The following is a 26,412-nucleotide window of genomic DNA, read 5'->3' on the forward strand; positions in this document are numbered from 1 at the left end:
CGGAACATCTCGTGAGAAGTGCCAGTTCTCGCGGGAACTGTATTCAAAAAGCCCTGGCGCTAAGCGGGGGAGCTGGCGGAGTCAATGGGCTGTCTCTTGTGGTAAGTGGGGCTACGCTCACGCCCCTAGGCGCCGGGACCTCTCACTACGCGCCGCTTCGGCGACAAGCCGGGGACAGGAGTGATCGAGGGACCTGGAGGAAAGCTTGTGTGTGGCGAGGAGCGGTGGGGAGCGGCGTGGGACGGGCTTCTGGGGGGAAGGGGGAGAGGACCGAAGGAAACCCGGGGCCTGGGTGTCGGCCGAGGCCTCCAGCCAGGACAGCTTCTTCTGCGGAACCCTGAATTCCTGTTCACCACGTTCCCAGTCGGTTTCAGTTTTCGGTTGGACCGCCTCGCCATCCCCCTGCCCCCGGGGATTCTGCATAAAAAAAATGAAAGGCTGGGTTGGCTGCTGGGTCCTGGGAAAGATAGCAGACGCTAGATCTCGCTGTCCAGTACGAGAAAATGCCACAGGTGAAAAATATACAGTGGATTTCGAAGACTACACAAAACAGTAATATTTCGTTCATCATTTTTATAATGATTACATGTTGAAATTATACTGTTTTTGGATGTCTTGGACTAAGTAAAATATTATCCAAATAGCTACCCGTGGTTTTGACCCTTATTAATGTGTCGCCCTGAAAATTAAAAATCGCATACATAGCTCGCATTATATTTCTGTTGGACAGCGCCGCCCCAACCAACTGCGTGTGGGATTCTGCTCTGCTTTTCACCCTTTGGTTTAATCTTCTCAAAAAAAACCCTGTGAGATAGCTGTTACTGTCCTTATTTTATGGAGGACAAGACAAGATGTTAAATAAGTTGTCCAGTTCCTGCAGCCAGTGAGTAGTGAATCTGGAATAAGAATTCGAGCAGCTTGATTCGCAGAGCTTCCAAATCTCCTAAATGTTTTATGCGTGCTGTGTTTCTGCGAGGCGGAAAAGTGGTCAGGAGCCAGGCTGTGGAGCTGCACTCTTGTTCCCATCTCACTTAGCCACTTACAAGTGGCTGATCACCTTTGAGGGAACTACCTTACCTTTCATGTGGTTGTTGACTGGATTCAATGAGATCAAGTATGCAAAGCACCAAGCACCATATCTGGCACACATTGCCCATAGTTATTCAACTCTGGCTACTTCTCTCTGCAGATTGATGGGTTAACTCACTCATCCATTAGACCTCTGGGGAAAAGTCACTTCCTCAGGGAAATCTCTCTTGTCTGGATTCCCCTCTATGCCACTCAACTCCCCTGTGTTATATAGGCTCAGGTAGCACCATACAGCTCTTCCTGTTGTACTTAATCACACTCGTAACTTTAAAGTTATTTGATTTAATGGCTTCCCACTTATAGACTGTAAGTTTCAAGAGGCAGGAGGACTACTGTCTAGTTTTGGGGTCACCATTGTGTTCTCACAGTACTTGGCACATAATAGGAATTCTAGCGAATCCCTTGAACAAACGAGAGCTAAATTTTTGGCTTCCTTGGACTTGGATGTCAGGAATGTCTTGAGACTAGCTCCATTTTTTTCTGTGGTAAGTGTTGTTAACTCAGGTCCATGAAAAGAATTAAATCAGATAATGCATTTGAAGCACTGTGCTTGGTAAATGGAAAATCCTCAACAATTATAAATTCTTTTAACTGTAACAATTAACAACTGGCCCCATCACGTATATAGGCTTTGGACAGGCTTTGCATTTTAGAGCAGGAACTGCCAGCCTTGGATAATGTAGATAGTGTAGGATATCTTTTTCTTTTTCTCTTCTCAAACCCTGCATCTCCTCTTTTTATCTTCATTCTCAGTTAAAGACCTTGCTTCCTAATTCACGGATAAATTGAAGTAGTTAAAAGGGCACTTAATGCACACTTCCACCACTATATCTACCTAGAAAAAAAATCTGTATTCTGTACCTGTAGACTTTGCTTTGTTTTACTTGAGATGAAATAGTCATGCTTCTGTGTAAAGTCAGTTCCTGTAGTTTAGACTCCATCCTCTTGCTTTGTCACTCCAGCAGTTCCCCGTGTCTTCTGTCATCAGTGTTCCTTTTCTCCTGGATCTGTTCCCTGCATACAAGCATACTGTTAATTTTTCCTTAAAATTTTTAGTTTAATACTTCTTTTTTTCTTAAACTTTTTGTCTTAAAAATAAAATACACGTGATTCTACTTCCCTTCCAGGTACTGTCCCATGAGAGTTGAAAATCCTAAATGACAGCAATGTTCTCTGATTACTGTGAACATGGTTTCTGTTTTGCATGCCCTCTTAGGAATAGGAAAGTATTAGTGAGTCTGTTTTCAATAAAGCTTATTTAATGTGGCAAGTCTAACCTGTGCAAGAAGTTAACACTGTGGTTGAAAAATTGTGGACAGGATACTTCTTACATTATTTAAAACTACCTTATTAGAAGTTAAGTAGCAGTCATACTACCATAAAGCTCTTGATTTCTTTCATTCTTCTCTTACCTCATTACCTGTATAATGATATAATTATGAGACTCACCCAACCTTAGCATTTCAGGAAACTTAGCACACAACAACTAAACAGTGTCCTGATACTGCATTCCCTAGAAGCAAAGTGGAATACATTCACCCTTTTTTCCTCTGTTTGATTTGATCTCAAATCAGGTGATAACATTGCCGGACATTCTTAGAACAAGCATGTAAATGTGACCACTTGAAAGGAAGAAAATCTTTAATACTATGTTTTTATATGGCAGTAGTATTAAAACATGTAAACATTTTTAATTGATAATTTTATTTTCTCTATGTACAGTAAACTGAAAACAAGAAAAAATTATGGAGGCAGATATAATCGCAGGTCTTCGATGCAAGCTCAAAGAGGTTGAAGAGGAGCGACTAAAAGCCGCGCAGTATGGTTTACAGCTAGTGGAGAGCCAGAGTGAATTGCAGACACAATTAGATAATTATCGTAATGAAATGATGACCGTAACTGAGGTATGAATTGAGACTCCTCTGTTTACAAGGGTGTGCTGAGCTCATGGACATGTGTGTTATCTAGAAATTATTAATATTATTTTTATGTTTTCCTAAAGATTTTAGCTCTAATACCCACCCACCTTTATTTCCAATAAAGAGGAATGAGCTACATAACTTTCAAATGTTCTTTCTGACCCAGGGTGCTTTGTTCATCACGCATTAGATTTTAGATTTTGTTTTGTCTACACTCTTCCTAGGTAACCTCACTTGTTTTATAGCTTCAGATAACATCTAAATGACATTACACCAAGTCCTTAGTTCTCCACTAAATTCTAGACTGTGTATTGAATTGCCTGCTAATGAACATCTCAAACTTAATATAAACAGGGGAGTTGATTTCCTGCCCACTAACCAGACATTCTGTAGTCCACTCGAGTCCAAACCACCATCCTCTCTCCCTAGACTACGATAGCCTTCTAACCTGGTTGCCTGCTTCCCTTATTTCTGTTCATATAATTCATTCTTTGTAAAGCAGCCAATTAGTCACTGAAGAATATACAGAAGATCATGGCACAGTCCCACTGAAAACACTCGGGCCTCCATTTATATTTAGAACAAAATTCGAGCTCTTGATTTGGATTTGCAGACCCCTGTGTGATCTGACCCTGCCAACCTTTGATCTCATCTCACACTACTTTCCTTGTTCTTAGCTGCCTTGCCTCGTGGGCTTTACACGAGCTGTTGTCTGCATCGAGTTGTTCATAACCACCTGCATGGACTGGGTTCTCAAACGTCAGGTTTCTGTTAGCTGTCATCTTAGCAGAGAGGCCTTTCCCTGATTATATATATATTGTAAAGCAGCCATCGTTCTCTTAGTTCTGTGGTGCCAGTTAGCTCCAGATTATAAACACCAGGAGAGAAGGCATCTGACTGGCTTTGCTTGGTCACTGTTGTGTCCCCAGCGTCTGGCACATGTTTACTAAAAGAATGTTTTATTTAGTAAATGGTAACATACGATCTCAAAATAGCAGGTAACTAATAACAAATCTTATTTTTTAATTTTTATTTTTTATTTAATATTTTATCTTATTTTTTAAAGCTTGTTGAAGGAGTGTGGACTGATGGCCTGTTTATCTTTAAACTTTCTTGTCAGTAGGCGAAACTATTAAATACTCCTTTTGTTTCAGCATTGAATTTATTCAAAGAGTCATTCGTGAACATTTTTTAGATGACTACATTATAAAAGAAGGGCTGACTTAGTATTTCACTTTACTCCTAGTTCACTATTTCTTCATTTTGTTCAGAGTTACAAGTGGAGCATATCATTACCAAACCAAGTAATTCTCACTAGGGAAACAGGTGCTATTAAATTGTTTTTCCCTAGCAGAGATTACTTGACACGTTGACATGCCACGGTACACTTTGTACTTCCTTGACGGGGTATGGTAGCCATGACCATCTCCCTAGAATGGACTTGATTGTGGTCTCAAAATAACCTCTGGGGGGGTTAATCTTTTAAGAATGATTAGCGACAAAGTTATTCAAGATTTAACAGTGTGTTGTTACTTAGAAAGCAGCAAATGTATAAAGCAGGAATGAAACAGTTGAAGGTGATAACTGCTAATATGTGATGGCTTTAAGTTATTGTAATTGACTCTGCTTTCAGAATTATGAGCAAGAAAAATATACTCTTCAGAGAGAAGTTGAGCTCAAGAATCAGATGTTAGAAAGTTTGACTTCTGAATGTGAAGCTATTAAACAAGATCAAAAATTGCACCTGGAGAAATTAGAAGAACGACTGAGCAGAACTCATGGACAAGAAGTGAATGAACTAAAAAATAAGGTTTGGATACCTCTGTATATCGGAATGGAAATGTTCCATGCTTATGCAGCAATCTGTAAACTTTAGGTGATGAAGGTTTTCTTAGTACCATCTGTGCAGAATAGCTGAGATCAAGAAGTTCTATCATGTTAATGTGAAGAGTGGGAAGGAACACTGAGAAACAGGTTTACCTACAGAACTTGTATAAATAACATTCTACTAATTAAGCCCTGGCCTGGTGGCTCATTGGCTAAAGCGTCCACCTGGCGCACCAGAGGTCGTGGGTCAGGGCATGTTTGAGAAGCAGTCAGTGGGTACACAACTAAATGGAACATCTAAGTGAAACAAGGAGTTGATGTTTCTCTCTCTCTCTCTCTCTCTCTCTCCTTATCCCCCTTTCTCCCTTCCTCTCTCCCCTTCTCTTTCTCACTCTCTCAAATCAATGGAAAAAATTTTTTTAAATTAGGGTGTTGGTTATAGAGTTTTAGTTTAGTGACGAGCATGATATAGTGGATAGTATGGCAGCCCGTTTCAGAAAGACTAGTCCCCTAACTTTCACTACAATTAGCGATACACTCTGTAATTCCACAAGTTTCTTATAAATTTATGGTCATTAGAATTAATATAATTTCTTTATTGCAGATAAACTAATATACACGATCCAATCTTTATAACAACTCCATAAGGGAGTTACCATTATTATCTCAATATAACAGGTGAGAAAACCAATGTGTAAATGGATTAAGGAAGTTGGACAGAATTACAGAGCTAGAAATTACTGGTCAAGATTTGAACTGAGGCTGTCTGATTCTCTCGCCTCTGCCCCTGCATTGAGTCTGACGGCACGTTGCACCGGCTCCATTTCATGCACACCGACAGAATGAACAGCTGTCCAGTGACCGTCTATTCCTTTTCGGCGCCCCATCTGCTCAGTGCCCTCAGGTCACTTCTGAGGGACCTAGACTGCTCACAGCTCCTCTTTGTGGAGTCCATACTTCTCAGAACACTACCAAAACTCGCCTGACTTTCCTGACTTTTGTCTGGATTTCTCAGAAGTCCATTTTCAAATTTTTAGTGTTTCGTGTGGCATCTTTTAAGATTTTTCTGTATCTGTGTACCACCTATGCTATTACTTAATTTCTCATTAAATTACCTTTTTAAATCTTGTTTTAAGGTAATGATATCAATGAAATGGCATGTTTGAGCTGGTTATTTATTTTTTTCTAGTAGGCAATATATACATAACTATCAAAACACACTTCTGTGTAATATGTAGAATCATCCCGCATACCACTCTGGCCAGCTTATTTGAAACTAGTCTTTGTTGATTAGTTTCTTTGTTAACAGACACCAATGACTGATAATAGTGCTTTTTCTTTTTTCCTGGGTCTTATTTTCATTGTAGCAGCAGCTTTCCTTATGTAAACAAAAGAGTAATCTGGGAAATACTCAGACTGAGGCAGACCGATCATGGGGATAGGTTTTTGGTGGAGCAAATACTAAAACCAGTCAGAAAGTATTTTCAATCTTACCGATGTTCTCAAATAACTGGTGCCAAAAATTTGGAGATTTATTTGCTATCTTTTCCTTATTTCTCACATTTGACCCATCAAGTTCTAAGAATTTGACGTACCAAACATCCACCTGCAGTGCTGCCTCTAGTTCAGCTCGCCGCATCTCCTAGACCACTGTGGTAGCCTGCTTCTATCATAGCCGTTTGTAACATTCACTCTCCGCACCGCAGCCGAAGGTGTCAAGAAACCAGACCTACTCTGAATACTTATATGGACTGTTTGTATGTTTATAAAACAAAGCATGTCACTATGTTAAAAGATGCCTAACCTGGGCCAATACAGTCTTATCCTGCAGTAAGTTTGAGTTAACCGGGTTTTTCAGAAAGATGATCACTTTTCCACATAAATCATTTAGATAAAATTTTTATTTCACACTATGGAAACAGAAAAGGGAAAACAAATCAAGCTTCCAACTGTGTATTCTTGGCTTTCCAAGATTGGAAACTATGTGACATTTTAGAAAGTTATTAAACAGTTTTGTTCAGATTGACTGTCTTTCCAAACTATGTAGCGATCCTGCAGGTACCAGGACAGCTTGTACTGCAACTGGACGTTGTTCTGACCTTTGGTGACCTTTGGCTAATAAGATTGTCGATGTTTTTAACTTTAGTTAGAAAAACTGAAAGCGGAATTGGACGAAGCTCGGCTTAGTGAAAAGCAGCTGAAGCACAAAGTCGACCATCAGAAGGAGCTCCTGTCCTGTAAATGCGAGGAGATGCGGGCGCTGTCCGAGCGTGCGCAGGAGAGCATGTCTTCCGAGACACTGGCTCTTCAGCTTGAACTGACGGAAGTGGAAGCGGCGAAGGTAATTGCTCTGGCTGTGTGTTCTCAGGTTTCCTTTCTTCTTTACTTGGATTGTTTTTTACATGTTTTTGTAATAATCCTGATGAGCTATTTTAAGGCTGAGTTATTTTTTTGGCCTAACTTTGATCTAATTTCAAAATGTTTTACAGAGTTTTTAGATAGATTAATTTATAATAAAGCTGTAGATGATATGATTATATAAGGTAGACTTTCTCTTTAGATTAATGGAACCTCTGGAAGAATTTAGACACATTTACTCTGATTCTAGTTTGTATCATTTAGAAAAAAAAAAAAGCCAAATTTAAAACATTGGTCCCTTGGAACTTGATATGCATATGAACGTAGTTTTTTTGTTTGTTTTTTTCATTGCAGGATAATTAAAGCCTTAAATTCATAGCAAAGAAAAACAGTCTCTAGAGCCTTTTACTTTGTTGCCTACTGAAAAATTTAGTGATTTTCATGATTTTATTATGCGCCTTAAAACCTTGAACTAGTTCTTTAGTTTCAGGTATGAGTCGATGCTGATAAACTGCTAAATAAAGGATTATTTGAGAGACTTTACTTTTTTTTTCATTTCTGTTGACTAGAACGCCCTCCAAGAAGAAGTGAATGAACTACAGTACAGACTAGAACAACTAGAACTTCTGAATTCCAATCTGATGCGCCAGGTGGAGCGGATGAAAAAAGACAAGGAGGAGAGAGAGAGAGAGGCAGTTTCTTACTCTAATGCCCTGGAGGTATGATGCGTGCAGCAATGTCATCTTTTTCAATTTATCTTAAGTTGTTTTCTTGCTAAATCCAATCTCTATTAGCTAAAATGTTTTCTTTTGAATTTAGAAAGCTCGCCTAGCGAATCAAGATCTTCAGGTGCAGTTAGACCAGGCACTGCAGCAAGCCCAGGACCCCGGCAGTAAAGGCAGCTCTTTGTTTGCAGAGGTACTTGCAAACATTCCACTGAGTAAGTTGGCATTTCACTTAATAAAGGCATACTTAAACGTGTTAATATTCTGTAGGTGGAAGATCGAAGGGCAGCAATGGAACGGCAGCTTATCAGTATGAAAGTCAAGTATCAGTCACTAAAGAAGCAAAATGCATTCAATAGAGAACAGAATCAAAAAATGAAGGTACAGAATTTTACTAACCCTATTTTGTATCAGGATTACATGTACAGATATGTCAAAGAAAGCATCTTTTCCTTCAAGGAGCATACTTGCAGAGTTATTCTAGAACTGCATGATTTTAGAAAATCAGTATTTTTAAATTGAGCAGAAGATTCATTTATATAATTTTTAAATCCTATAGCAGGGGTAGTCAACCTTTTTATACCTACCGCCCACTTTTGTATCTCTGTTAGTAGTAAAATTTTCTCATCGCCCACCGGTTCCATAGTAATGGTGATTTATAAAGTAGGGAAGTAACTTTACTTTATAAAATTTATAAATCAGAGTTACAGCAAGTTAAAGCATATAATAATAATTACTTACTAAGTACTTTATGTTGGATTTTCGCTAAGTTTGGCAGAATAAATTTTTATAAAAAAACTTACTATAGTTAAATCTATCTTTTTATTTATACTTTGGTTGCTCCGCTACAGCCCACCATGAAAGCTGGAACGCCCACTAGTGGGCAGTAGGGACCAGGTTGACTACCATTGTCCTATAGTAAATATTTAGTTATAGTATATTTAGTATCCATTGATTCATCGATTTTTTTAATGGTTATTCACTAGCCTTGCCAGAGAGGAATAAATCTTTCTTTGTGGAGTGGAAAAAAAAGAAATGTTATTTCTTGTTAGCTTGGGTCTTTTTGAGCATAGCCCTGAGGTTTCTACTTTATCAAAAACTAGCTCTTTCATTGTTCTTCAGTGCCCCCTCCCCAAAGCTTATATATAATATGGGTAAAATTTGAATTTCCTTTCAAGTCAAGCATCTAGGCCCTTTGAATTTTAAGGGTTTGTTGGTCAGCATTTTAGCCAAATAGGTGTTAACAGAAAAACATGTGGAATTTGGGAATATTTCAGTATTATACCAGCCATTAGAATCCTGATCCTTCATCTATTGAGCCTAGCTCTGCTGAGGTGGTCACTTGGGGCCTGTCGATCTTCCTGCCTTTTGTTTAGGATAATGAGATTTACCAAAGAAGTAGAAATGGCCAGTGATTAAACCTTGGTGTTAGATGAACTTGGGATTGAATCCTTGTTCTGTCACTTGCTAGCTGTGTGACCTTGGACAAGTATTTTTACTTTTCATAGCATCGGTCACCTCATCTGTAAATTAGGGATGATAGAACCTGCCTCTGAGAATTGTCCTGTGGTTAAATGAAAGCATAGAAAAATGCTTGTATGGTGCTTAGCAAATAAGGGAGTGGTGATTTAATAAACATGGCTGTGGATTTTTTCCCCTCAGACTTCTGACTGTGCTGCCTGGTTTATTGAGGCTCTCCCCTATCTGGGAATGTCTTTGTAAATTTTCTCACATTTGCTTGTTTTCTTTCAGTATTTGTTGGGCTCTTACTATTAAGGTCCCAAAGTTCCCATGATATCCCAAACCAAGACACGAGACCCAGTAGAATTCTGGATCTTCTCAGGCTGTGTGTCCAGCCTCCAGGCTGAAGCAGAACAAAAAATGGGTCCTTTAAAATGTTAGAAGTCATCTTTCTCTCTTCCTTGGAACTGTGTCCACCCCCTCATATTATTGCTTGCTTTACTCAAAACTATGTTTAAACTAATTGACACTTTTAAGAACTCCTGAAATCCCTGAAGGTCGAAGGAAATGCTAGGTATAGATTTTAGCTAGTTCCTTTCGATTGCTATGCAACTCTAGTTTAGGTGCAGTCATACTTACGTAAGTTGATTGCTGCTCTTAATAAATAAACTTATGTTGCCCTGGCCGGTTGGCTCAGTGGTAGAGCGTCAGCCTGGTGTGCAGGAGTCCTGGGTTCGATTCCCGGCCAGGGCACACAGGAGAAGCGCCCATCTGCTTCTCCACCCCTCCCCCTCTCCTTCCTCTCTGTCTCTCTCTTCCCCTCCCGCAGCCAAGACTCCATTGGAGCAAAGTTTGCCCAGGCACTAAGGATGGCTCTGTGGCCTCCGCCTCAGGTGCTAGAATGGCTCTGATTACGGCAGACCGATGCCCCAGATGGGCAGAGCATCGTCCCCTGGTGGGCATGCCGAGTGAATCCCGGTCGGGCGCGTGCGGGAGTCTGTCTGACTGCCTCCCTGTTTCCAACTTCAAAAAAATACAAAAAAAAACCCCAAATAAACATGTTTATATTGAATATTTTCTTAATATCTTTAAATTGCCTTTTGCCCTTTGCTTTCCATCCTTGTGCTTTCTGAATCTCACATTTATGAATGTGAATAGCTTAATACTTTCCCCTACTGGATACTATTGAAGTTAATTAAAATGTTTGAGAAACTCCATCAGACCCTAATGCGAATGCAGATGAAGAGTGGAGTACAGCATTTGACCAGGCTTATTTATCTGTTAGGTGACGTGCTTCCAGAACACGGTCATGCAGTTCAGTAAGTTTCACAGAGGTACAAAGAATTGTTACAGACTTCGGACATCACTCATAAGTAGTCAGAATAAAGGAACTTATTGATACAGATGTTTCTAAGTTTTTAGATTATTAGACTAGAAATGGCAATTGGTTTAATTTCCAAAATGAGTTCATAGTAATGCAGTATAAAATATGAACTAAATCAAAATGTGATTATCAGACTCTTCCCCTCCCCTGCTCAGTTTTATGGGGGGTAACTTTTCTCCTTCAGTTCCAGATCGCCACATTGCTACAAATGAAAGGGTCTCAGACTGAGTCTGAGCAGCAGGAACGGCTGTTTGCCATGTTGGAGCAGAAGAATGGTGAAATTAAACATCTCTTAGGTGAAATTAGAAATCTGGAGAAATTTAAGGTATGTGTAACACCTTTTAAAAATGCGCCAGAATTTGGGTTGACTATCTTAATACTTATAACTTGAATAGGTTTCTTTGTTATATAATTAATTTAGTTTCAGTTGAGATTGATATTTAAATTAACTCTTTTCTTCTAATTATTTGTTTTTGCTTTTCACTGTTGCATCTTTTAGTAGAACCAGAGTAAAGTAACTTCCCTCATACTTGTTATTATGTGTCTGTTATAACTGAAAGTGCCCATGTCATTAGTGTATAACTCAGTGAGTTTTAATGTCTCTTTTTCTGTCAGTATTAGATGTACAAATGCTCCAGCTTCGTAGAAATGGAATCTTTAATTACATATTCTTCTGTTTCTCTCCAACTCAACATTATGTCAGTGAGATCTGTTCCTCGTGCTGCATTTTGTCAACAACTGCTTATTTTTCAGTGCCGTTCAGCCTCATTTCTCACTGGATGCACAGCAGCATCTTTAGTCCTGTTGTCCAGCGTTTGTGGCAATTAGAATTCCTAGAAGTCTTTAATGAACTACTTAAAATTTTTTGAAATAAGTTCAGATTTCCAGAAAAGTTGTAAAATCATTCCTGTATACCCTTCACCCAGATTCCCCAGTTGTCAATTTTATCATAGTTGCTTTATCATTTTCTTTCTCTTAAATGTTTTTTCTTAAACATTTGAGAGTTAAGTTGGAAACCAGATTATTCCTTTTTCCATAAATTGTATCTGAATGTTTTTGAAATTTATTCTCCCAAAATCAGGAACTTAACATTGATTCATAGTATTAGCTAAACTGCTTTGTATATTTTACCAATTACCATGGAGCCTCTGCCTCAGGTGCTAAAAATAGCTCTTTTGTGAGCATGGCCCCAGATAGACAGGGCATCGGCCCCAGAGGGAGGATGCTGGATGGGGCCCAGTTAGGGCACATGCAGAAGTCTGTTTATCTCCCTTCACATCATTTGGAAAAAGAAGAAAACAAATAAAATAAAATCATCTACAAGTTTTTAAGCCATTTTATACATTTTTTCCCTTAGAGAAATTGTACAGGGATTCCATCAGAATCTCAGAAGAGTGAGTACCAAAAATAACTTTAAGGATCTCCATTCTTTTTCATATTTTTCTAATTTATGGCTTTGTCATAAAGACCAGAATTAAACTTAGTATTTATTCCATTTTAAAAGGAGAGGGAAACCAGACAATATTGGTGTGGAGCCTCAGTTTTGGAGACAGATCTGAGTTCAGATTCTTTCTGCTCAGTTTACTTGCCTGTGGATCTTAGACCAGTTCCCTTGTATGTACGAGAGGGATGCTCTTTTTCATACCTCATTTAGAAGGTAAACGAGTTAAGTGGATACTGCTTAGCACAGTGCCTGCTAGTGATAAGCATTCAGTAAGTGGTAGCTGATATTATTATTAATAAACATATACTAACCTAATTTGTTATTTTAAGTAATAAGAATTGTTTTATCTAGAGTTTATATAAAAGTATGGAATCTAAGCCTTCAGACAACTCTGATGCTCTGAAAGATGCCACCTATTATACGGATTTACTTCAGATAAAGCTTGACAACTCAAAGTAAGTGTTAGTTGGATAGAAAGATAGAGACTCTCAACTTGTTTATAAGTGGTATTGGTGACCATATATTTTCATTGCCAAAAGATAATTTCAAAAAGGAGAGGCAACAAAAATGTCACTGGGCCCTGGCTGGTTGGCTCAGTGGTAGAGCATTGGCCTGTTGTGTGGATGTCCTGGCTTTGATTCCCAGTCAGGGCACACAGGAGTAGCAACCATCTACTTCTCTACCCCTTGCCCTCTTGCTTCTCTCTCTCTCTCTCTCTCTCTCTCTCTCTCTCCCTCTCCTACAGCTATGGCTCGATTGGAGCAAATTGGCCCCAGCTGCTGAGGATGGTTTTGATGTTTCCTGGCTTTCACCTCAGGCGCTGCTAAGAATAGCTCTGTTGCTGAGCAATGGACCAACAGCCCAAAAGGGCAGAGCATTGCCCTGTAAGGGGCTTGCTGGGTGTATTGCAGTTGGGGCACATGTGGGAGTCTGTCTGCCTCCCCTCCATTCTCTTAATTAAAAAAATAAATAAAAATAAAAAATAAATATCTCCAGGCATTAAGCAAGATGTACTCAAGATATAGTTAGTACCAATTGTTGGAGAACAAATGTATTTCATGAATAATTAAATGTTTTTATTTCTTTGTGTTTAGTTTCTTAGGTTGGTAAATGAAAAGAACTTTAATAGAAAATGTTCTTATAATCTAAATTTTTCAAGAATAAGTATCATATATTTTTAAATATAAAGGAATTTATTTGCACATGAATAAATGTGGAAAGAATATTTCCACCCTTTGTCCTTTTCCTTTAAAGAATGCATAAGGTTTTTATTTTAAAGTGCCATTGTTCAAACTTATTTATTTCTTTGTTACTAAAAACCCCAAGGAAATGCATTTTTTTACTAAGAGTTCGAATATATAATAAAAGATGTGCAGTAACAACTACACTCATTTATATTATGTTATTTTAATATTCCTTGGTTCCCTTTTTTAAATTAATGTAGCAAAGAAAATGAAAGCACTAAAGGGGAGTTGTCCATACAGCGAATGAAAGCGTTGTTTGAGAGCCAGCGGGCTCTGGATATTGAGCGAAAACTTTTTGCCAATGAAAGGAGCCTTCAGATTTCCCAGAGTGAAAATATGAAGCTGAGAGCTCAAATAGATGAGTTGAAATTGAAATATGAACCTGAAGGTAAGTGTGTCTAGTGTCTGCCTTATAGCATCAGAAGCTCTGAGAGATTACACTAGATACTTTTCTTACTACAGCTTTATGCAAATCTCATTACAAACCAATTTGTGGCTATGTGTCTGTATTTAGTGAAACATTTACTGCTACAAAATGTGTAGGAACATTCAAAGAGAACTGGGTCCTAGGTGTCTATGAATAGAAGAGGTTCTCCTTTTGGATGTCTATATATATAGTAGAACCATGACATTTGGGACGTTTCCATTTAGGATTGCAGCACCTTATGTAATACCAAAGAGTTCAGTTTTGCTGGGACAGCTGATGTTTGGGAGCTCTATTAGTTAATACCATGTGTAGAAAACCTAAGGTAATGGAGACTTCAAGAAGACAGGTAGCTATTCCTCCCCCGATGAAGCCTGGAGGAGACCTCCGGAGCGGCAGGCAGGTCTGGGCTTCACTGCACTGTTTGTCGGCACGGCGCACACCGGGAGCAGAGCGCAGTCGGAGCCCGTCTGCGACAGGAAGAGCTGAGAAGGGCGGGTTTGCCTGATTCTCAGGGCCCGTGCTCCCAACTTCTCTTGCGCATTCTGTCATTAAGGGAGGAAGTAGGGCAGGTATTGGAGGGCATCTAGTGGGTGTAATCACTCAGAAAATACCAGTCTGACACACTAAACAGAGTGACTTGACTATATGTAAATTAAGAACTAAAGGGGCAAAAGTAAAAAAGTAAGAATGCCCTGGTTCTTATTTTAAAAAGAGTGTTGTTACATGTTTTAGGTTATAGATTTTCAGGGTTTTCTGCCCCTACGCTGTGCACATGCCCAAGACTCTCCCTTCATTACTGTACCGGTGACTGCGGTTCTGGTCTCAACACCGGTGAGGCAGTTGTCAGCAGCAGGGAGGTGTTGTTAGTTGAAAAGGCTCCTCTTTCCGTCATCCTTTCCCTCTTCTCTGACTCTAAGAGGCTCTCCTTATTAAGAATTACCCGTTTTGAATTTCAAAGGTTGCTGAACTGAACCCACAGAGACTTGAGGTGTAGTGAATCTCGACGCTGTGGATTGCAGAGGAGCAGTGAAAGAGAAAGTGGCTTTAAAACAGTGTAGATCAGGAACACCTGCCCCGTCCTCCACCATGGTTTCCCCATCTTCACTGCAGTGTTGATTTTGAGGATGAAGGACATTGGTGTGGGGATAGGGAAGACGTATCAGGGTGTCAAATTCAGTGACTGGCAAAGGGGATGGAGCGATGTTATGTTCAGCAGTGGGGGTGGAAGGCTACTGCGGTATTTGCAGTGAGACAGTAATCTGGTTTGAACTGGGGACTGGGGCGGTATCCACGGTAGAAGTCCTGAGGTTTGGAATGTATTATGTAGGTGGGGCTAGTACGTACATATTACCACATTTGGAGAATTTGACCTGTTCTTTTCATCCTTACAAAGCACAATATTGAGTGAAGTGGGTACTTTTAATTGCCATTTTAAAGAAAATCTCAGAGAGGGTTAGTGCTTCCCACGTCATCCAGCTGCAGAGTGGATGTCCTAGGACTTGGACCTGGATCCCTTGGCTCTTGGCCACTGTCCCCTTCCCCATCTCCACGCCGGATCTTAGTAAGCCTCGTGCAACTTTGATCACAGAGCCAGGAGAGAACATTCAAGTTTTCATTCTGAGGGCCGAGTATATTGAGTTCCTGAATAAGAAATTTACAGCCAGAGAACCTTTAAAAGACAAAGTTAATGGAGTCCATGAAAAAAGGAAGATAAGAGACAGAAACCATATTTTAATAGGAGATGATTGGGTTTTAAAGGAATGGAGAAAGGAAGGGAAAAATACATATATAACTAGTTCTACCTCTTTATGTGGATTGCGTCTTTGATTTGTTAACGGATCTATTTGTAATGGTTTTTGCATTCAGAGAAAATTGCTGTGCCTGTACTCAAAAAGAGGCGTGAGGTGCTGCCTCTGGATATACCCGCCCCTCAGGACGTGTGTGCCAGCTGCGCTGCTGGGGCAGGGGCATCAGGACCACCACCTTGGAGCCAGGAGGCACAGCCCTGCACTAGCGGTTTCAAAGATGCCAGCTTGCAGTTCGAAAAGACAGTTTCTGTAAACACACCAGCAGTCGCGCTCTCCCCTCACAAGAATCTGCCCGTGAATATTCAGCCAACGAAAGAAAAGAAATGTGTGAAAATTGCAGAAGTTCCAGCCACAAGTGAGAGAAGCGAGAACACCCCTGACTCTCCCAGGTCAGTGTGCTCTTTTCTCCCAGGCGCCTGCCAGACTCCTGTCCTGGTTTCTCTCTCACTGCATGACTGTGCTGCTGCCTCCCCTCTGCTCCTAGTGCCCCTCGTGTTACCTGCAGTGCAGTCTCTTCTCGCTGCCTCCTCCCCTCTGCTCCTAGTGTTACCTGCAGTGCAGTCTATTCTCGCTGCCTCCTCCCCTCTGCTCCTCGTGTTACCTGCAGTGCAGTCTCTTCTCGCTGCTTCCTCCCCTCTGCTCCTCGTGTTACCTGCAGTGCAGTCTCTTCTCGCTGCCTCCTCCCCTCTGCTCCTCGTGTTACCTGCACTGCAGTCTCTTCTCTCTGCCTCCTCCCCTCTGCTCCTCGTGTTACCTGCACTGCAGTCTCTTCTCGCTGCCTCCTCCCCTCTGCTCCTCCTGTTACCTGCAGTGCAGTCTCTTCTCGCTGCCTCCTCCCCTCTGCTCCTCCTGTTACCTGCAGTGCAGTCTCTTCTCGCTGCTTCCTCCCCTCTGCTCCTCCTGTTACCTGCAGTGCAGTCTCTTCTCGCTGCCTCCTCCCCTCTGCTCCTCCTGTTACCTGCAGTGCAGTCTCTTCTCGCTGCTTCCTCCCCTCTGCTCCTCCTGTTACCTGCAGTGCAGTCTCTTCTCGCTGCTTCCTCCCCTCTGCTCCTCCTGTTACCTGCAGTGCAGTCTCTTCTCGCTGCTTCCTCCCCTCTGCTCCTCGTGTTACCTGCACTGCAGTCTCTTCTCGCTGCCTCCTCCCCTCTGCTCCTCGTGTTACCTGCACTGCAGTCTCTTCTCGCTGCCTCCTCCCCTCTGCTCCTCGTGTTACCTGCACTGCAGTCTCTTCTCGCTGCTTCCTCCCCTCTGCTCCTCCTGTTACCTGCAGTGCAGTCTCTTCTCGCTGCTTCCTCCCCTCTGCTCCTCGTGTTACCTGCACTGCAGTCTCTTCTCGCTGCCTCCTCCCCTCTGCTCCTCGTGTTACCTGCAGTGCAGTCTCTTCTCGCTGCCTCCTCCCCTCTGCTCCTAGTGTTACCTGCACTGCAGTCTCTTCTCGCTGCTTCCTCCCCTCTGCTCCTCGTGTTACCTGCAGTGCAGTCTCTTCTCGCTGCCTCCTCCCCTCTGCTCCTAGTGTTACCTGCACTGCAGTCTCTTCTCGCTGCTTCCTCCCCTCTGCTCCTCGTGTTACCTGCAGTGCAGTCTCTTCTCGCTGCTTCCTCCCCTCTGCTCCTAGTGTTACCTGCAGTGCCGTCTCTTCTCGCTGCTTCCTCCCCTCAGCTCCTCCTGTTACCTGCAGTGCAGTCTCTTCTCGCTGCTTCCTCCCCTCTGCTCCTAGTGTTACCTGCAGTGCAGTCTCTTCTCGCTGCCTCCTCCCCTCTGCTCCTAGTGTTACCTGCAGTGCAGTCTCTTCTCGCTGCTTCCTCCCCTCTGCTCCTAGTGTTACCTGCAGTGCAGTCTCTTCTCGCTGCTTCCTCCCCTCTGCTCCTCGTGTTACCTGCAGTGCAGTCTCTTCTCGCTGCTTCCTCCCCTCTGCTCCTAGTGTTACCTGCAGTGCAGTCTCTTCTCGCTGCTTCCTCCCCTCTGCTCCTCCTGTTACCTGCAGTGCAGTCTCTTCTCGCTGCCTCCTCCCCTCTGCTCCTAGTGTTACCTGCACTGCAGTCTCTTCTCGCTGCTTCCTCCTCTCTGCTCCTAGTGTTACCTGCAGTGCAGTCTCTTCTCGCTGCTTCCTCCCCTCTGCCCCTCGTGTTACCTGCACTGCAGTCTCTTCTCGCTGCCTCCTCCCCTCTGCCCCTCGTGTTACCTGCAGTGCAGTCTCTTCTCGCTGCCTCCTCCCCTCTGCTCCTCCTGTTACCTGCAGTGCAGTCTCTTCTCGCTGCTTCCTCCCCTCTGCTCCTCGTGTTACCTGCACTGCAGTCTCTTCTCGCTGCTTCCTCCCCTCTGCTCCTCGTGTTACCTGCACTGCAGTCTCTTCTCGCTGCTTCCTCCCCTCTGCTCCTCGTGTTACCTGCACTGCAGTCTCTTCTCACTGCTTCCTCCCCTCTGCTCCTCGTGTTACCTGCAGTGCAGTCTCTTCTCGCTGCTTCCTCCCCTCTGCTCCTCGTGTTACCTGCAGTGCAGTCTCTTCTCGCTGCTTCCTCCCCTCTGCTCCTAGTGTTACCTGCAGTGCAGTCTCTTCTCACTGCTTCCTCCCCTCTGCTCCTAGTGTTACCTGCAGTGCAGTCTCTTCTCGCTGCTTCCTCCCCTCTGCTCCTAGTGTTACCTGCAGTGCAGTCTCTTCTCGCTGCTTCCTCCCCTCTGCTCCTCGTGTTACCTGCACTGCAGTCTCTTCTCGCTGCTTCCTCCCCTCTGCTCCTAGTGCTCCTCGTGTTACCTGCAGTGCAGTCTCTTCTCGCTGCCTCCTCCCCTCTGCTCCTAGTGTTACCTGCACTGCAGTCTCTTCTCGCTGCTTCCTCCCCTCTGCTCCTAGTGTTACCTGCAGTGCAGTCTCTTCTCGCTGCCTCCTCCCCTCTGCTCCTAGTGTTACCTGCACTGCAGTCTCTTCTCGCTGCCTCCTCCCCTCAGCTCCTAGTGTTACCTGCAGTGCAGTCTCTTCTCGCTGCCTCCTCCCCTCTGCTCCTAGTGTTACCTGCACTGCAGTCTCTTCTCGCTGCCTCCTCCCCTCAGCTCCTAGTGTTACCTGCAGTGCAGTCTCTTCTCGCTGCCTCCTCCCCTCTGCTCCTCGTGTTACCTGCAGTGCAGTCTCTTCTCGCTGCCTCCTCCCCTCTGCTCCTAGTGTTACCTGCAGTGCAGTCTCTTCTCGCTGCCTCCTCCCCTCTGCTCCTAGTGTTACCTGCACTGCAGTCTCTTCTCGCTGCTTCCTCCTCTCTGCTCCTAGTGTTACCTGCAGTGCAGTCTCTTCTCGCTGCTTCCTCCCCTCTGCCCCTCGTGTTACCTGCACTGCAGTCTCTTCTCGCTGCCTCCTCCCCTCTGCTCCTAGTGTTACCTGCAGTGCAGTCTCTTCTCGCTGCTTCCTCCCCTCTGCTCCTCGTGTTACCTGCACTGCAGTCTCTTCTCGCTGCTTCCTCCCCTCTGCTCCTAGTGTTACCTGCAGTGCAGTCTCTTCTCGCTGCTTCCTCCCCTCTGCTCCTCGTGTTACCTGCACTGCAGTCTCTTCTCACTGCTTCCTCCCCTCTGCTCCTAGTGCTCCTCGTGTTACCTGCAGTGCAGTCTCTTCTCGCTGCCTCCTCCCCTCTGCTCCTAGTGTTACCTGCAGTGCAGTCTCTTCTCGCTGCTTCCTCCCCTCTGCTCCTAGTGTTACCTGCAGTGCAGTCTCTTCTCGCTGCCTCCTCCCCTCTGCTCCTAGTGTTACCTGCACTGCAGTCTCTTCTCGCTGCCTCCTCCCCTCTGCTCCTCGTGTTACCTGCACTGCAGTCTCTTCTCGCTGCTTCCTCCCCTCTGCTCCTAGTGTTACCTGCAGTGCAGTCTCTTCTCGCTGCTTCCTCCCCTCTGCTCCTCGTGTTACCTGCAGTGCAGTCTCTTCTCGCTGCTTCCTCCCCTCTGCTCCTAGTGTTACCTGCAGTGCCGTCTCTTCTCGCTGCTTCCTCCCCTCAGCTCCTCCTGTTACCTGCAGTGCAGTCTCTTCTCGCTGCCTCCTCCCCTCTGCTCCTAGTGTTACCTGCAGTGCAGTCTCTTCTCGCTGCCTCCTCCCCTCTGCTCCTCGTGTTACCTGCAGTGCAGTCTCTTCTCGCTGCCTCCTCCCCTCTGCTCCTAGTGTTACCTGCAGTGCAGTCTCTTCTCGCTGCCTCCTCCCCTCTGCTCCTAGTGTTACCTGCAGTGCAGTCTCTTCTCGCTGCCTCCTCCCCTCTGCTCCTCGTGTTACCTGCAGTGCAGTCTCTTCTCGCTGCTTCCTCCCCTCTGCTCCTCCTGTTACCTGCACTGCAGTCTCTTCTCGCTGCCTCCTCCCCTCTGCTCCTCCTGTTACCTGCACTGCAGTCTCTTCTCGCTGCCTCCTCCCCTCTGCTCCTCGTGTTACCTGCAGTGCAGTCTCTTCTCGCTGCCTCCTCCCCTCTGCTCCTCGTGTTACCTGCAGTGCAGTCTCTTCTCGCTGCTTCCTCCCCTCTGCTCCTAGTGTTACCTGCACTGCAGTCTCTTCTCGCTGCCTCCTCCCCTCTGCTCCTCCTGTTACCTGCAGTGCAGTCTCTTCTCGCTGCCTCCTCCCCTCTGCTCCTCGTGTTACCTGCAGTGCAGTCTCTTCTCGCTGCCTCCTCCCCTCTGCTCCTCGTGTTACCTGCACTGCAGTCTCTTCTCGCTGCTTCCTCCCCTCTGCTCCTCGTGTTACCTGCACTGCAGTCTCTTCTCGCTGCTTCCTCCCCTCTGCTCCTCGTGTTACCTGCAGTGCAGTCTCTTCTCGCTGCTTCCTCCCCTCTGCCCCTCGTGTTACCTGCAGTGCAGTCTCTTCTCGCTGCTTCCTCCCCTCTGCTCCTAGTGTTACCTGCAGTGCAGTCTCTTCTCGCTGCTTCCTCCCCTCTGCTCCTCCTGTTACCTGCAGTGCAGTCTCTTCTCGCTGCCTCCTCCCCTCTGCTCCTCCTGTTACCTGCAGTGCAGTCTCTTCTCGCTGCCTCCTCCCCTCTGCTCCTCCTGTTACCTGCAGTGCAGTCTCTTCTCGCTGCCTCCTCCCCTCTGCTCCTAGTGTTACCTGCACTGCAGTCTCTTCTCGCTGCCTCCTCCCCTCTGCTCCTAGTGTTACCTGCACTGCAGTCTCTTCTCGCTGCTTCCTCCCCTCTGCTCCTCGTGTTACCTGCACTGCAGTCTCTTCTCGCTGCCTCCTCCCCTCTGCTCCTCGTGTTACCTGCAGTGCAGTCTCTTCTCGCTGCTTCCTCCCCTCTGCTCCTCGTGTTACCTGCAGTGCAGTCTCTTCTCGCTGCCTCCTCCCCTCTGCTCCTCCTGTTACCTGCAGTGCAGTCTCTTCTCGCTGCTTCCTCCCCTCTGCTCCTAGTGTTACCTGCACTGCAGTCTCTTCTCGCTGCCTCCTCCCCTCTGCTCCTCCTGTTACCTGCAGTGCAGTCTCTTCTCGCTGCCTCCTCCCCTCTGCTCCTCGTGTTACCTGCACTGCAGTCTCTTCTCGCTGCTTCCTCCCCTCTGCTCCTCGTGTTACCTGCACTGCAGTCTCTTCTCGCTGCTTCCTCCCCTCTGCTCCTCGTGTTACCTGCAGTGCAGTCTCTTCTCGCTGCCTCCTCCCCTCTGCTCCTAGTGTTACCTGCAGTGCAGTCTCTTCTCACTGCTTCCTCCCCTCTGCTCCTCGTGTTACCTGCAGTGCAGTCTCTTCTCGCTGCTTCCTCCCCTCTGCTCCTCGTGTTACCTGCACTGCAGTCTCTTCTCGCTGCCTCCTCCCCTCTGCTCCTCGTGTTACCTGCAGTGCAGTCTCTTCTCGCTGCTTCCTCCCCTCTGCTCCTCGTGTTACCTGCAGTGCAGTCTCTTCTCGCTGCTTCCTCCCCTCTGCTCCTCGTGTTACCTGCAGTGCAGTCTCTTCTCGCTGCTTCCTCCCCTCTGCTCCTAGTGCTACCTGCAGTGCAGTCTCTTCTCGCTGCCTCCTCCCCTCTGCTCCTAGTGTTACCTGCACTGCAGTCTCTTCTCGCTGCCTCCTCCCCTCTGCTCCTAGTGCTACCTGCAGTGCAGTCTCTTCTCGCTGCCTCCTCCCCTCTGCTCCTCGTGTTACCTGCAGTGCAGTCTCTTCTCGCTGCCTCCTCCCCTCTGCTCCTAGTGTTACCTGCACTGCAGTCTCTTCTCGCTGCTTCCTCCCCTCTGCTCCTAGTGTTACCTGCACTGCAGTCTCTTCTCGCTGCCTCCTCCCCTCTGCTCCTAGTGTTACCTGCAGTGCAGTCTCTTCTCGCTGCTTCCTCCCCTCTGCTCCTAGTGTTACCTGCAGTGCAGTCTCTTCTCGCTGCCTCCTCCCCTCTGCTCCTAGTGTTACCTGCAGTGCAGTCTCTTCTCGCTGCCTCCTCCCCTCTGCTCCTAGTGTTACCTGCAGTGCAGTCTCTTCTCGCTGCCTCCTCCCCTCTGCTCCTCGTGTTACCTGCACTGCAGTCTCTTCTCGCTGCCTCCTCCCCTCTGCTCCTAGTGTTACCTGCAGTGCAGTCTCTTCTTGCTGCTTCCTCCTCTCTGCTCCTCGTGTTACCTGCAGTGCAGTCTCTTCTCGCTGCTTCCTCCCCTCTGCTCCTCGTGTTACCTGCAGTGCAGTCTCTTCTCACTGCCTCCTCCCCTCTGCTCCTCGTGTTACCTGCAGTGCAGTCTCTTCTCACTGCCTCCTCCCCTCTGCTCCTCGTGTTACCTGCAGTGCAGTCTCTTCTCGCTGCTTCCTCCCCTCTGCTCCTCCTGTTACCTGCAGTGCAGTCTCTTCTCGCTGCTTCCTCCCCTCTGCTCCTCGTGTTACCTGCAGTGCAGTCTCTTCTCGCTGCCTCCTCCCCTCTGCTCCTCCTGTTACCTGCACTGCAGTCTCTTCTCGCTGCTTCCTCCCCTCTGCTCCTAGTGTTACCTGCAGTGCAGTCTCTTCTCGCTGCCTCCTCCCCTCTGCTCCTCGTGTTACCTGCAGTGCAGTCTCTTCTCGCTGCCTCCTCCCCTCTGCTCCTAGTGTTACCTGCAGTGCAGTCTCTTCTCGCTGCCTCCTCCCCTCTGCTCCTAGTGTTACCTGCAGTGCAGTCTCTTCTCGCTGCTTCCTCCCCTCTGCTCCTCGTGTTACCTGCACTGCAGTCTCTTCTCGCTGCTTCCTCCCCTCTGCTCCTAGTGTTACCTGCAGTGCAGTCTCTTCTCGCTGCCTCCTCCCCTCTGCTCCTCGTGTTACCTGCAGTGCAGTCTCTTCTCGCTGCCTCCTCCCCTCTGCTCCTCGTGTTACCTGCAGTGCCGTCTCTTCTCGCTGCTTCCTCCCCTCTGCTCCTCGTGTTACCTGCAGTGCCGTCTCTTCTCGCTGCTTCCTCCCCTCTGCTCCTCGTGTTACCTGCACTGCAGTCTCTTCTCGCTGCCTCCTCCCCTCTGCTCCTCGTGTTACCTGCAGTGCAGTCTCTTCTCACTGCCTCCTCCCCTCTGCTCCTCGTGTTACCTGCAGTGCAGTCTCTTCTCGCTGCCTCCTCCCCTCTGCTCCTAGTGTTACCTGCACTGCAGTCTCTTCTCGCTGCTTCCTCCCCTCTGCTCCTCGTGTTACCTGCACTGCAGTCTCTTCTCGCTGCCTCCTCCCCTCTGCTCCTCGTGTTACCTGCAGTGCAGTCTCTTCTCGCTGCCTCCTCCCCTCTGCTCCTAGTGTTACCTGCAGTGCAGTCTCTTCTCGCTGCCTCCTCCCCTCTGCTCCTCGTGTTACCTGCAGTGCAGTCTCTTCTCACTGCCTCCTCCCCTCTGCTCCTCGTGTTACCTGCAGTGCAGTCTCTTCTCGCTGCCTCCTCCCCTCTGCCCCTCCTGTTACCTGCAGTGCAGTCTCTTCTCGCTGCTTCCTCCCCTCTGCTCCTCGTGTTACCTGCACTGCAGTCTCTTCTCGCTGCCTCCTCCCCTCTGCTCCTAGTGCTCCTAGTGCTACCTGCACTGCAGTCTCTTCTCGCTGCCTCCTCCCCTCTGCTCCTAGTGTTACCTGCAGTGCAGTCTCTTCTCGCTGCCTCCTCCCCTCTGCTCCTAGTGTTACCTGCAGTGCAGTCTCTTCTCGCTGCTTCCTCCCCTCTGCTCCTCGTGTTACCTGCACTGCAGTCTCTTCTCGCTGCCTCCTCCCCTCTGCTCCTCCTGTTACCTGCACTGCAGTCTCTTCTCGCTGCCTCCTCCCCTCTGCTCCTCGTGTTACCTGCAGTGCAGTCTCTTCTCGCTGCTTCCTCCCCTCTGCTCCTCCTGTTACCTGCAGTGCAGTCTCTTCTCGCTGCCTCCTCCCCTCTGCTCCTAGTGTTACCTGCACTGCAGTCTCTTCTCGCTGCCTCCTCCCCTCTGCTCCTAGTGTTACCTGCACTGCAGTCTCTTCTCGCTGCCTCCTCCCCTCTGCTCCTCGTGTTACCTGCAGTGCAGTCTCTTCTCGCTGCCTCCTCCAACGTTTTCAAACCTGTCCGAAAGACTGAAACGATTGCATGGGGGAAGGTCTTACAAATAAGGGAATTCTTTTTAAAGGTTATACTTTTCTGTCTCATGGAACAGAAATATCACAGTTTAGTATCTTTCGGGATGTTTTGTTGGTTTGAATAAGTGTACTATTATTGTTTTCCTGGTTCAAGAGTGGCCGTGAAGGAAAAATTAATGTACCTACTAAAATGGTTTTCCAATCGTCCCAAGAAATTTCAGCCTTTTAGAAAACTGTTATGTAAAATTTTTATGCCTTTCAAAATTGTTTAACTTTAAGAATGGGCTTTGAGGCCTCGCTGGGTTGCTCAGTGGGTAGAGTGCTGTCCGGGCACACCAAGGTAGGTGGTGGGTTTTATCCCGGTCAGGGCACATGTGAAAAGCAGCCAAGTGAGTGCACAACTAAGTGGAAAAGTGAGTTGATGCTTCTCTTTCTTTCTCTCTCTTTCTCTCTCTTTCTTTCTCTCTTCCTGTCTCTCTCTTCCTCTCATTTGCTCTCTCAAATCAATTGGAAAAATTTTAAAAAAAAGATGGGCTTTGATACCTATTTTTACATTTTTAAATACAAAGGCAAACTTATTTTTGTTTTACATCAAAACTTTAAAGCTTCTAGTCTTTATTATATGCGGCTTAAGTGTCTGTTTGTCACTGATAGCTTATTGGTTGCTTGCGTAACTGTACTAGCCAATGGGGTGAAGTTGCCACGGCTGAACGCAAATTGAGCGGGTCAGGGGCAAGGTGAACATTTGTTTGCATTGGCAATCATCTGTTTTACATAAAAACTACGTCTTAACGTAATTTCTTTTAAGAATGCCTCCTAGAAAATACAGCACTGAAGAGGAGAGAAAAGGAGCTAAAGCTGCACAAAAACGGCTTTCGAATTAACATTTTATTATTTAAATCACCTTTATTTATTGAGCTAGTGGTGGCTCTTAAGAAATGTACCGCCAGTGGTTTCCTTCATTGCACTCTACCTTAAGCAATTAAGCAAGTAGAAGGGGGAAACCCCATAGGGCACTAAGCAAAGGGGCGTCCTCCCCGCCTGCCCTGGGTAATTCAGTTTGAATTAGCAGACACCTTTGCACAAATCATTTTAATTACAATTTATAATATCTAGAACAGCGGCATTTCGTATGACCGCCGGGCTTTCTAGTTTCTTCATATATGAGTTTGATTAAAATGCAGTGTCAAAACACATATGACTATAGGAATTCACAATTTTAAGGGCCTCTGCCTTAAAAAATTAAAGTAAGGAGGTCAAAGGTAAGAGAAAGTAGTAGAAGGGAAGTAGCTCTTCACTCTTTATTTTTTTCTTAAATGACTGTTCTGCTAGTGGAGACTCAGTCTGCGGTTTTAGGGGACAAATAGGTATCAGTGTGCAGTCCAGGGGCTCGTGCTGCTTTGACCTTGCACCTTGCCTTTTGCGTGTCGCACTCAAGTTGAGATAGTGCTGTAGCATTTTAATTTTTTGTTAGGTGCTCTTGTGATAGGCGCCCTCGTTACGTTTTCATTTCTTTCAGCTTTGCCATGACTTTTTTTATCAACCTTAAAGATACTTCCTTGGACATTTTAAAAAATGATTTTATTGACAAAAAGAATTTTTTAGAAAGTCATTGATTAGTTTTCTTAATGGTATTGGAGTCAACTGTAATTTTTTTCTGTATGAACATTAAAAAAAATCACCATGTCTTCTTAGAGACCTGTTATACTAGAGAATTGTCTCTTCGCTCATTTTTCTTAACCACACCTGAATTCAGAGTGGATGCTTTAATGCCTATAGGTTAGCTGCTGAATCAAAGCTTCAAACAGAAGTTAAAGAAGAGAAAGAAACTGCAAGCAAATTGGAAACGAAAACTAGTAAGCAATCACACTCTATTCTATACGTGTCCTCTAAATCAACTCCAGAGACCCAGTGTCCTCAGCAGTAAAAACGGGTCTGTAATGAGAGGAAGGGACACTTGCCCACCAGTTGGCTCTGGAGCTTAAGATCGTCGCTATCTGAAGTACAGTAGGTTCGTTCTTTCTACCCCCTGTGCCGGCACTCAGCGTGCTCACACTCGTGTGACCGGATGTCCTAAAGTTGGTTGTGACTGACCAGGAGAGTTCCTTAACTGATGATCCTTCATGGAGCTTCGATGTGAATAAACTGTTAGTTGAAGGAAGATGTTGTTATAAGTCTATTTGTTGCATTGTCTGTGGGTTTTTAAAGGGATATTAATGTCAGAGCCATATATAATATTGTAACTGCATTAAGCACCTATGTTTATCTCTGTATTTTTTATTCTAA

The 26,412-nt window shown here is 45.5% G+C and overlaps 1 protein-coding gene across 2 annotated transcripts; it reads left to right on the top strand.

The window, feature by feature from the left end:
• Positions 1–26,412, top strand: SPDL1 (spindle apparatus coiled-coil protein 1). 2 transcript variants are annotated; one of them, XM_066341362.1, is made up of 12 exons: positions 1–101; positions 2,812–2,993; positions 4,642–4,818; positions 6,982–7,176; positions 7,763–7,912; positions 8,013–8,111; positions 8,189–8,299; positions 10,948–11,088; positions 12,559–12,662; positions 13,652–13,839; positions 15,745–16,075; positions 25,906–26,412. In XM_066341362.1, the coding sequence occupies exons 2-12, from the start codon at positions 2,835–2,837 to the stop codon at positions 26,051–26,053; spliced, it is 1,803 nt and encodes a 600-aa protein (XP_066197459.1). In that variant the 5' UTR covers positions 1–101; positions 2,812–2,834; the 3' UTR covers positions 26,054–26,412. The 2 variants fall into 2 exon arrangements, with proteins under 2 accessions (XP_066197459.1, XP_066197460.1); XM_066341363.1 differs by lacking the exon at positions 1–101 and adding an exon at positions 439–552.

Source organism: Saccopteryx leptura, chromosome 6, assembly GCF_036850995.1.
Source record: "Saccopteryx leptura isolate mSacLep1 chromosome 6, mSacLep1_pri_phased_curated, whole genome shotgun sequence".
Taxonomy (NCBI): Eukaryota; Metazoa; Chordata; class Mammalia; order Chiroptera; family Emballonuridae; genus Saccopteryx; species Saccopteryx leptura.

Coding starts and splice junctions, on each gene's coding strand:
- SPDL1 (XM_066341362.1), top strand. CDS start 2,835: ATGGAGGCAGATATAATCGCAGGTCTTCGATGCAAGCTCAAAGAGGTT. Junction 8,112..8,188: donor GCAGCTCTTTGTTTGCAGAG/GTACTTGCAAAC, acceptor AATATTCTGTAG/GTGGAAGATCGAAGGGCAGC. Junction 8,300..10,947: donor AACAGAATCAAAAAATGAAG/GTACAGAATTTT, acceptor TTTCTCCTTCAG/TTCCAGATCGCCACATTGCT.